Here is a 12345-nt window from a genome sequence, read left to right as displayed (position 1 = left end):
ATATATATATATATATATAGTATTGGCGGGAACAACAATTTCGCGTTGAGCGTGTGATTTGTGGAAGGGGATTCGTCGAAAGCAATGTTGGCTCGTGAAGTGAAGTGTAATCAGTTAAGTCATAGATTCCACGTGATGTGTAAGGTCGGTCTCGATGTGCTCGGTCAAGGGCAATTTTTTCTGGGAGCTTAAGCGGCGCACTCGAGGAAGTAGGCTACGGAATTGAGCTGACCGCGTTGTTACTGCTTTGGTGGTATCAACTCAAAGACACGCAGCCTAAATTCTTGAGCTGGATCTTTGATTTGGTCTAAGCATTTCCAAGTGAAAGTGCCTTTTGCTCACTGCTGTAAAAGAATCAAACCAAGATCCCACTGAGCAAATATTTTGGTCAAGGTTGCTTTTTGGCCTGATCGCAATCTTCTATAGATGTAAGGTAGCGGCATCTGAATGATATTTTGAGCGTTTGTGAGGTGACTTGAAAGGTCCTTGATGAGCGTTTGTGTGGTAAACACAACACGCACTTAGCAGCTTTTGCTTCGCTGATTTATACATTTCTCAAGATTATGTGACGTTCCTAGGCACCATGCGTTGTGTAATAACCTATTAATATACGCATAGCATCAAGTCGGCTGCGGCTAGCATATGTACTATGCTCTTCACCGATCAGGCGGTAGCACTTAGTCCAAACGTGTCACTGTGTAGTGAGATACCATAAAAGTTTCCATATACTGATTGTGCAGCCTCTTGCTTCTCATCGAGGTCATAAGTGACTTTGTGGATGGATCTGTGCAATTTTCTTGCATATTCAATCCTTCCGTAATTCAAGTGCACGTGCTTTGATCTACAAGAGGGTGCAACACCTCTACTGAGGTGCGCGAGGCAAAAGTAATGCTAAGTGCTTCTTGCTGTATTCGTTCCGGCCTTTAATTCGAATCCTTAGCGCTAAAAAAAGTAACAGTATCGAGTGAAATCGGGACTGGGAGTAACAGCGGAACAGCGCTCATTGTTACATTTATTCCACACAGAGGCATTAACAAAAACGAAGTTAGTCACTCACAGTCGCAAACTGACCAAAACGATAGCTTGAATATCATCAATGGCGTGTTGGGTGCGTCTGGCGCAGTCTGTAATGCCCGTTCTAAACGCAGCTGTGTTATGTTATGATCATCGAATTCATGTCAAAATCTGTTCGATTTCAAGGTAATACAATCATTGTACATATCATAATCATTGCAGAAAGCAGCTGTTTCATTATCATCATGACCATAGAATCAATGGTTAAAGCTGGCAATACAATTGATCCTAGAACGCTCATGTTTGAATAACTATATCTATAAATTTTACCGTGTATGAGCACACAGTGCCTTTTATCCGGAATGGGATCATAGTATGACCTCCACCATGGTATACCTTTGAGGTTTGCGCTAAGTTTGAAGGGCAATAGTGAAAACAAATACGTTCCTCATCATACTTTCTTGACCAAAGTATGATTTCAAGCGGGGCTGCAATCCTTTCCTGTGTGACAATGATCCTGTTCAATCAAAAGCGCCCCTTTAAAAGCTCTATTTGGGTGTTTTTATCCGGAAATTCCTATTTTTACTTCGTCTCTAAGCACATGGCTGGAACAGCAGCCAGAAAGAACGAGGCGCCCATGGCAACGTCATGAAAGCCTTAGTAGTGACTTGTATGACTCACTCCCCTTACTCTCAAAAAGCTACACAATTTTAAGGCTCTTCATTTATTCAAATCTGTTTGAGGCATGAGAGTTACCAAAGTGCACGCGTGTCGTCGAGCAAAATCATTTTAAAAGCAAAGATCGGTCAGATTTTCTGACATGGGATTAAAGATGAGTTCAGTACAAGCTAGACCTTGCTTCAAAAGCTGTACGTGTTGGACGACAACTCCATCTGAAAACTGTGGCCTCTGGTCCCATACGTCATACCCCGAAGTAGTCTTGCTTTTGTAAAGTCAGGTATAAAGACTGAATTATGGTATCGCGGCCCGATGACAGTACCAATGTATTTATGCATCAATCCAATTCCTAATCGACGAAAGCCCCTCATTATTATAAGTCTTGTGGCCTTACAATCAAATAATAATAGTGACAATATATGGATGTCCTCCTCCTTGACTTTATTTTGCAAGCTCAAAACGCGGTGCCAACGCTGACCGGATTTGCCACGCTCGTATTTATGAGTCTGCTCATACAGCTCCCGACCAAGCTCAAACTTGAACTTCGTCTGGGCACCACTTTTTTGGGGAGTTCGCCGCGCCGCACCACCAGCTACCCTATTTTATAGTTAGATAATGGCTATGACCCTGGCAAGTCCAAGCTTTTTACATAGTCGCAGACTTTGTCTCGCATCAAGACGAGTCGGCGCGCGGTGGTCTTAGAAGATTTACAATCGTATCGATCAGCTCAAAGCAACCCGAGTAGCCAAAAATTGAATAGCATAAGGGAGTTTAGCCACCGGGGTTGATCAATGCGTCACTTTGTTAGCAACACGCTTCGCGACCGGTCTAAATTTGAGCGAAGAACTTAAGCAAAGCCAGATATGCTTGAAAACGCTTAGTGGGATCAAGAGAGAATGCATACTTAGCTGCATGTCATTGTGCACTTGGCAAAAAATGATTATATTTGCTTCGAAGTTGCAGATGTCCGTTTAATAGATTGAGTGCAACGTTTTGAGATCAAGTCAGTCAGTGTCAAAACAATGACTGGAACTGATCCGTGAAGGTGCCACGGAGATGTGAGAAATAACATTGAAGCCATTAAAGCAACGAGCTGCGCTGTTCATTTCAAAAACAATTATTCGGAGCACGTCGCTTTAGCCTTGCGATCTCTTCGCGGCATGTGTTTCACAAGTATAATCTCCAACACGTTATCGTGTTCAGTTAATTCCTTCGGGCTGTGGAACGACTTCATTTGTACATAATGTATCGATCGTGAACAATGCCTACCTTACGTTGGTTAGAACCGCGGGTATCGATCTGAGTCAACTCTCACAGGAAATTGATGACTGTCGAGAAACAGCTTGGTTGTATCTTCACGACGCTAACAAGACAAAACATTCTGCTGCAATAACACAATACCGGTATGCCGTAGCTGTCCTGGTGCAGAGCGATTGTCGATGCTCTGTCGTGACCAGTCGGCTGGCACGCAGATACATGCGGTGGGCAAATAGCTTTAAATTGTCAAACGTGTTGCCGCTGTTTACATATGTGTAAGTACGCGCTCACTCTTTTGTCACTGCGCCGTGCAAGTGGTATTTTTCATGTCATTGAACGGTATCGAGTCGGGGCGAAAGTCAGATGCAGCAGTAATACATTATATAGACTATGCACTATAATGAGGCTGGCTGTCGCGTATTTGGGTCTTTGATGGACTGGGAGCGTTTTGTCTAAGCAGTTGCTGTTTACTCATCAACTGCGCTCCCAATACTACCTAACATCTCACTTAAATCGTTTCTCATCATTAATGACTGTATCTTTCTGTCAAGGAGATTCTCGTATACGACTGGTAGCACGCGCAGTCTGCCGTTACTTTCTCGGCAGGCCGCTTTATACTGAGCAACGAGCCAGTCTTGAGCTTATCTCCAAATTTGGCATTCACATGCGCCTTATTCAGATGACGTTTCGACGCACAACAGGTCGAAAGTTTTCGAGAATGTGTGGTTGTCAAGCACTACGGTTGAAATCTGCGTTTCATCAATGATTGGTTCAAATTATGTTTGGCTTATTGTAATCACCTAATTCTTGGAGATAAGGTGAGTGCAATTATAACCTTAACAATAAAAATAGCAATTTGTGGTCGCGACGTTGAGAAAATATATGGACGAGAAGTGTGCCATTGTTATAATGTCCATGTACTGTACTGAAGCAAACTGGAAAGGCAATGCGAAAATGTTTGTGTTGTAAAATACCTGTTTGTGGTACAGCTGATGGTGACAGCTGGGCTCGGCAATTGGTTTCTGCTCATCTTGCGAGGTTCTGAGCTTGGTCATTGCGATCGTATGAAGTGTAATATCGATAGAATCTGTTTGACAATTGGGCTATGATAGAATTTCTACGATTATTGTCTATGCAAAGAGACTCTTTGACGAATGTCTTGTGTAATTGCTGCTTTCTTGGGATAGTATCGCACGCATTAACATGTCGCCAACCTGGCTCCAATTGCTATTTTAGTATTTGTAGCTGTTTGCGGCTGAACGATTTCTTTCGCTAAAGCTCAAGCGAACGAAATTATTTAATTTTTCTTAAAGAAATACATGAAAACGAGTGAAAAAGGTATCGCACAGCACATGATGCATGGCGTGCTACGCTCATGAAGGACTTGGACTAAATTTTCCATATTTGAGACACTAAAGTCACCTTACCTTGCGTAACTACTAGGAATCCACCATACCTAGTCTAATCATTTGATAGGTGCACAAAGAGTCTTGTGGATCTAGAATAGCCATATTATCCATTGCGGTGCGTCGACCTATTGTAAGTTCCGCCGTGCTTCTTGCGATGTAGGTTCTCGTTGGCTGGGCTGTCTCACTTAAACGTTTAAACAACAATCTAAAATTTAGTTCTTTACCACGTAGAGCAGTAGCTAAACGTCAAAATTTTGAAAGGCACCATATCAATCGCATCTGTTTCTGTACCTTTTCGATGAGTTTTACCTCATGCTACAACGACAGTAGCAGATGGGCTTGACGTACTTTTAAACCTGACGTCACTGTATATCTACTGTTGCAGGATCTAAAACGACATACCATCTGCATTCCCAGCATGAGCGCAGCAAATCACTTTCGAAAATTTGTCTTTTGAATGTCGCAATAAGAAATATTCGAGAAGTAAGGGCCAATAAGTGCAGACTATCTGCCGGTTCCACTTACTATTGCTATACTTTAGGATACAAGGTCAATTTTATTCCATCAAATAAGGAGTGTCGCTGTAAATTTGAATGCGTGCGGCTCCTGTCGTTCGTAAGCAATTACGTCAAGAGACGCTACGCTACTCGTTTGCGAGCTCTTCATTTCTCTACAATTTACTTGTCTTGACCGACGTTACCTGTAATCCTCAACTTTGTTATTTGACGCAAAGTACTACCCTCCATATATCCTAAGTGCAATGAGAAAATCAGTTTGAATCAATCTATTTGCGAGAAGTCACACAAAGAAAAGAATTGACCCCGTTTCATGAGGGGGTCAAGAATTAAGTACTAAACCGAATAATTAGGTCACTAACCTTCACGTCTCCCTCTATTAGCCAGTAGCATCCACCAACGAACCCACGCACGTATGTAAATGTCGCCATTGCCCACTCCTTTTAGCGTTTTGAGCACCTCATTTTATTCAGAGCCTGAACTCCATCTGGATTGGGGCTAGAAGGTGCGCACCGTCTGACGTGTGGACGTTTATGACGATGGGACGACGCGGCTGGTGGTTAGCGGGCGACGCGTCTGCCTCAACTTTCCTACTGTTTGCCAGCTCACATCGCAATTTGCCATCTACAACCCAGAGTCCCTTTACAAGAACAACCGAATTATGCCCAAGTCTGCACACACCGTGGAAATTGCACCTGCTGAAGACCATGCAGCTATGAAGAAACAATGGCAGACAAACCTTGAAATTGACTTGCTGAAAAGCGCTTGGATTCGAAAGGACCGTGAACAACATGGTGCACACACGTCACCACCACTCTCAGCAGCTAAGTGAAGTCCACAAGCTTGTTTAGCGATGTGATGAGAGTGAAGAATGATAAACCGACACGTGGTTTGCGTACGCTACTACGATGGATGTACAATAAAGAAGAGAAACACAGGGAGACGGTTGTTAGAGCTGCGTCATACGATACAGAGAATACAATGTACAAGTCATGGACGCACGTTGCAAGGGCTACTACCATGCCCCTTCCTCGCGTATTGATGATTGCTGCATCGAAATACCCCCGAACATCATAGACTATTAGAGAAAGGATGGTGAAGCAGAGAGAAGGCCCCACTTATTTAGCACCATCATATAAATTATATCATACACTGCACTACTAAGTTTTGATTCTAGTAATTTACGTCCTACTTCTTCGAAACGACCTACTTGTTTTAGCTTGCACTTCCTTCCTTGCGATTTCAAAGAGCCTTGCGAGGAAGAAACGTGGATCCACAGCCGCGACATGAAACGACGTCTTTTCGTATTGCAGAAGTATATGGAGGTGGCTACGCCAGTCTTTTAAGCAGCCATTAATTGGCGCTCAGGAGCTCAGAACCTGTCCTTGTACAGTACGTGATGTATCCTAAAAAGAGGCGATGACCTGGATGGTCATGTACTATTATTGTGATATATCGCTCGGTTTTATCCCTTTAATTAGAGTATAAAACCGGATATTTGAGGTGAATGTTGAACTGGACCGACTTTCTGTAGCTAATAATGGGCAACATCTGCACCGTAAACCGTTTCTTATCACCATCAGATTTTCAAGCTTCATTAAAGTATAGAAGGGACCTATTAAAAAGTCGCAACAGAAGAGGAGATGGATTAAAAAAAAGACCATCCATCCCTTGCTGCCACCATCGTTGTTCGGTTCTCTTGTACTTTCAATTTGAACTTGTCGTCTTGACTTGTAAATACTACCATGTAGATTGTGCGTGCTACCGTTTCGCCTCTTTTTCTAGATATAGAGTGCGTTTTGTGTGGCAACTGCAGATTGGAAGGACCCCTCTTGAGAAATTCCTGCATCTTGAGCCTCATAGAAACAGCTTGCGGTGTGCTGTTCGGCAAACGTTATGTCGTAAACTTTACTGGATGTACAGAGTTTACCTTTATGCTTCAGTAGCAGTTGGTTATTAGCTTGAAGATGATGTTTGCAAATGTCATAAACTTCTATTCTTCATCATCAGTGGCTTCTACCCATAAATATCGTCTTGGGCGGATCCAACTATCAAATATCATCTTAAATTTACAATTTTTTTAGCTTGTTGTGCTGATTATATTACTTGAATTTTTTGATTGTAGCGACCCAATAGATTTCCTTGGAATTTAATAACGACTCTTACACTTTAATAATGATGTCAACATCAGGATATACATTTATAATTGCTGTTTCACGTATTCAGCACATGACTTCTCATCAAGTAGCTCCATAGTATCCATCTGTTTATATAAAAGCTTGATAAGGTTACTTACAATAGAGTCCACTCGCATGGCGTAGTAACGCGGATGCGCAAGAATGTCGTAGGTCACGTTGCTGTATCAAAAGTACTTAAAGATTCACTGTGATGCTTTACAGAAAGAAGATTTTGGAGTCGTGGAGTCAAACTATTTGATGCACATAAAGTTATGTCAAAGGGTTCTCCAGAAGCGAGGCTGACTCCTCTTAATAACCTAGTACGTCATAGAGCCGCTAAATTTAAAAACTGAACTTTGTGTTATGCTTAGTTGGCTAAATTTCTATCATCCATCAAGAGAAAGACGTGGTCAATTTACCAGAGCTTAGTTTATGCCCTGCGTCGATTAAAATTAGTCCAAAAAGTGTCTGCCCAGCGGCTCTACTTGAAGGCTTGCTTTCCTTCTGTTTCGTGTGAATTCGTGCAGGCCTAAGTGCTTAGTACTTCCATCGATGTAATACCTGAGACATCAAAGCGCCGTTTGAAAGCCGACAGATCACTCTCTTCATGTTCCGCTTTCATAACTCTCAGTCTTTGGCGCGCTAAAGTCCCCTACCTCCGCACTCCAGCTTGACCTTGTAAGTTTGAAGCTGTATTATCACCGCTTATGGAGAAGGACTAGTGTGTACACAGAAAGAATAGATCCGTGCCGTTCACGTGAAAACCCTCCATGAATGTTTGACTTGATATAATCAGCCGTGATTCGGCTAACAAAGTTTTCATAATCCAATAGTTAGTACTTGCCTTGGCGGGAGGAAGTAACAAGTTTGGATGAGGTCTGCCTTATCATGCAGCGAAAAAGAATCGTGACAACGTTCATTTGTCAAAACCCAAGATGGAAATACCACCTTTATCGACTTGCCGCACTATATACCTATTCTCGCGCGCGACCTCCACGCTAAGAGCGTGATATCGCGACATACTTTTGCCGGTTTGTAGTAAGAGAAATACCGTGGACAAGAATCGAAGTTTCCGATATCGTGTCCCGAGAAGAGAATCTTTTCCACCTTTATCATCGGAGTTTTAGAGCAGAACAGAAACGGTCTCGGTTTGTAGATCTTTTAGAGAGTAAGTGGCGCTTCTCCTTGGTTCTAACTGAGTCTTTTTTCAGGTGTGTTATAGTGGCTGGTGAACGTCTACAGGCAAGCAGCTATTGCTCCCTGGCCTTAGACCTATGCCGCCGCAGAGATCATCAGAATTATGAAGGCACGTCTTGTCGGGCCAGAATCAGGTAATTACACATCATGTCGCATTCACACAGAAAACGTAGTAAGTCTGAGTCATCGAATCGACAACGAGTGCTACCAAGTACAACTTAGTAGATGTGGCCTCGTCAGCAGAGGAAGCATTTGACTAAGGAGGTCGAATAAGAAAACGCGCAGAAAATTAATCCCGAATACGCAAAATTCCGATCATAATAAAGTCCAAGTACTTTACACTTCTCTTAGAACAAATTTAACATCGGGGCGCGTTTTAAAGAATTCATATATGTCGATATAATCATTGATTGCATAAGAATAGTAGTCCACGCGACCCACGGTCCTCTCACTCTGATTTCGCACCATATACTGGTCATAGTAGTTTCCAATGGTACCTTTGAGCTCTGCTTTATTTGTGAAAGAATTTCTTATATTGTTGTGTACCCCTCCACCAAGAAATCGTGATTGATTTGGGTCAAACGACTTCCAACAAACAAATACTATTTAGCTTATTCTCGACGAGTAGAAACCACGCCAGGAGTATCTCTTTCAGCTGTGCTTGTGCTCATACCCATGGTTTGACGAAACACCGCCTAATCGAACGAATGAAGAAGTCGGGGCTCTTTGATTTGGAAAGTTATGTGGCGAACGGACCATATGCGACTTCTCCGATGGTCTCACTGCTTAACCGCCGTATATTTACTCAAAACTAATCGAAGTTTGAGCGTTCGCACTTCTTTTCGCGAGAGAATGCATGACTCTATTGGTGAGATAGTGGTATATCTCCTCAAATCAGAACTGACGATGAAGTTGCTTTCGCTACAAACTAACCAGATCAAGGCTCACACAGCTTAATTTGCTGTTCAAGAGCACATAGGTTACAGCAACCTTCAATATGGCCGCTAGCGACTATATCTTGCTGTGCTTATGGACAGAAGCGACCCGATCAATCGGAAGCCGATTGACGCGGCGCGACGCAGACCTTACAGTTTGCATCTGCAGCTCGGACTGAGGTCAAGACCCTTCCGCGAGACTCGCTCTGCGAGCCCTTTATGGATTTACAAGTCTTACCATATCACGGCATTTTAGCGGTCATCCTTGTGAATACCTTCTATGAGGCGGTACCTCTTGTACTATGGCTTGATTACAGCACCGAAATATATTTAAATAAATTCGAGCATTGAGTAAAAGGGCTCTTCAACCTACACATCTTGTAACTTAAAACCAACATTTTAAAATCAGACGTCCAGATTAGCACCTTACGTTGGGTTGTGAAGTTGAAAGCGCGAGATCGACGACTCATTCCGACCTATGGTTCAGACTATTATCAACCGTGCTTGTACCAATGTTTATGATGATACAGCTAACAACCAAAGCTCAACTTTAAAGCAAGGCCGGGTGTCTTACAATCGGGGAACTTTACACGCTGCACGATATCCTTGGGAAGTATTATCGTGTCAGGAGGTTCAGAAGAGCGGCATTACTACACAGCTCACGCAAACACAATGATGTTCCGCAACTGCATAGAGAGGCCAAGTGTGCAGCTCAATTTCTTTTTGGCTACAGCCGTAAACCGTTAAAGGTACCAAAGGCGCAATTTCGCTCATACTGCAGATAAGACGAGCGTACGCAGTCAAAGCGCGAAGAGTAAAGCCTTATCACCTGCATCGTCTCCATAAAGGCTGCTTTTAACTTTTTGCATCACGTTCGATTGCTTTAAGATAGTTTATCAAATTTGTAGTTGAGCAAAGTTCAACAAGTTGATCACTTTCATCAACTCTTCACCGATCAAGGCCTGAACCACGTCGTAGAGGCACCAGGGATTGTAGGAAGGTTTCTTGTGCCAACTTCGAAACATGGATAAATATTTATGGAGGCAGGAGCTCAATGAATGTGAGCATGAGAGTATATCGCTACACGCATTGAGGAAATACCCGTTATGACGCAATGCATGTTTCTGGTTGATCGTAGCAAATACTTTGAAAAACAATTAAGCATATCTTGCTGCAAAATGATTGTCAAGGTGTATGGCAATCGCCAAAAGCAAATTATGCCGTAGTATATAGTCAATAAACAGCCCGGATGTATCTTCATTAGTGGCGATGTAGCTGACAGCAGCGAAACAAGTCATGTTACGTTAACATGAGTACCACTAAAAATTCCATACAGTTGGACTGTCAGCACACTGCTTATAAGCAGGAGTATAAAAGGCACTGAAGCATTTGTCACATTTTAACTACCCGTGCTAAGCGCTCGCTGAGCTGTACAACTTTTCTCGACTGAGACGTTCGTAGAGAGGAGAATCGTGTGCCTCATACGAGATTCTTTATTGGAATGAGGTACGACAACACCTTCGGTTTCGTGCATTGATAGAGAGACCGTATGGCAAAGTATGCCTTTGATTATACTTAAATAAAGCGATTTTCGAGCTCAAAAACGTTCTGCTTCCCTAACATAGCTTTCAATACCACAATATCACCAATTTGAGAAACCGCTTTAAATCTGAGCGACCCGAAAATGCGTCCTACATCACATTAACCGACGAGGCGCTTCTGCAGTATTCGAAACCATTTGATATCCTTTTAAGGGATTAACTAAAGACCTTGCCATTTGGCACCACCCTCATCTTTATGTGTAGATGATTGACCGAGTCAAACCACGCCTGTAGGCAGTTCGGAAATGTGGCCTAACCACATCACTATGAATATGGGCTTTGCGGGATATGCTCGATGACTTAATACAGTTATAAAGAGTATTTTCGTGAAACCATGAGTGTTACGGCTTCTGCTCCTATCTCTTTATTAATGCAAGCTTGCAAGACGATCAGAGCACCGTTAGGAATCGTTCAAAGCTAAATAGCTTCTTTGCGAGACATTCTGTCAGCGCTATACGCCTGTTTATCTACATTGGCAAGTGACATATTCGATCGGATACACTCCAGAACAGCTCGTAACTATGTCTTCATCTGAATTCCTGTGTTCTGTACATCAACAAACAAACTAATCGTCAAATTAGGTTTGTGTGTTAGCACGACGCAGGTTTATCATCTGCCTTGCTCGCCCTTATCATCTACCTCGCTCGCACGTTAAGCAGCTCCTTGGGTAGAACAGTCCGCTCACAGGAGACCTGTTTAAGGCTCTAAATGTTCTTATACCACAAGGATGGTCTATATTGCCCATTGACCGAGCCGAGACCGCGATATCGATAAAATTTAACTTTGCAATCTTTCTACACATCTTTTCTAAGAGTTAGCGTTCTACCGAAGCTCTGACCGCATTAAAAATGAAAGCATGCATATGCCGATTGCCATTGGCGTTCTTGAAGCAAACGGCCAAAATAAGGAATTCCTTTCTTTTTAAGCTTTCTTTCATGCTTCGGAATGAAGAAAGCGTCAACAACGGCACACATCTCCCTTTGTAACAGTCGTTATAATCTAATCCAACGCTTGGTCCCGAAGCCAGGCCAATTTTATGATTCGAATCAGAAGCAGAGCTCATGGCGAATGACTTGAATCAATAACATTTCTAAAGGTAGCCGCTTTAATCTTCACACCCAGAGAATTTGCCTATCTTAAATGACAGACTCAGTCATGACTGACGTCGAGCTTCTCCTTCGGTACTATCAGAACCGACTTAGCCACTAAACAACAGTAGTTGCGACTCTTAAAACAGGAAGCTGAATTTTTACCTTGGCCATGTTACAATTGCTTAGATAAATTTAAGAAAATTCGACAGGAGTTTTACCTGGGTAAACATGAGAGACTAACATTATTCCGGAAAGCCAAGTCCCTCCATCTACAAACTTTTATTGCTGCCACCTTGGAGAGAGACTTGGACCTATGCCCGCAGATTACCTTCTCAATGTTGCTTTCGTGAATGTACCCGTCACATCGGTAAGATAGGCCATCCTTCTTGAGAAAAGATCCTGGCCCACTCATCGCGACTTACAATCGCTTGACCACACAGGGCTCTGCTATATAGACCGCGTCATACATGC

At 42.8% G+C, this 12345-nt stretch overlaps 2 protein-coding genes across 2 annotated transcripts; both read left to right on the top strand.

The window, feature by feature from the left end:
• Positions 1-2111: 2111 nt before the first annotated feature.
• On the top strand, positions 2112-2437 carry PHALS_08918 (uncharacterized protein; the record flags this gene model as incomplete). Its single annotated transcript, XM_024724354.1, has 2 exons — positions 2112-2262; positions 2352-2437. 2 exons carry the CDS (start codon positions 2112-2114, stop codon positions 2435-2437), a joined length of 237 nt encoding a protein of 78 aa, XP_024575240.1.
• A 2514-nt stretch (positions 2438-4951) lies between these two features.
• PHALS_08917 (uncharacterized protein) lies at positions 4952-5705 on the top strand (the record flags this gene model as incomplete). The annotated part of the gene is made up of 2 exons (XM_024724353.1): positions 4952-5053; positions 5478-5705. The coding sequence occupies 2 exons, from the start codon at positions 4952-4954 to the stop codon at positions 5703-5705; spliced, it is 330 nt and encodes a 109-aa protein (XP_024575239.1).
• Between the last annotated feature and the right edge of the window lie 6640 nt (positions 5706-12345).

This window comes from Plasmopara halstedii (genome assembly GCF_900000015.1).
Source record: "Plasmopara halstedii genome assembly, contig: Scaffold_323, whole genome shotgun sequence".
Classification (NCBI taxonomy): domain Eukaryota; phylum Oomycota; class Peronosporomycetes; order Peronosporales; family Peronosporaceae; genus Plasmopara; species Plasmopara halstedii.
The sequence above is the reverse complement of the archived record's forward strand: the minus strand, read 5'-3'. Positions and strand labels throughout refer to the sequence as shown.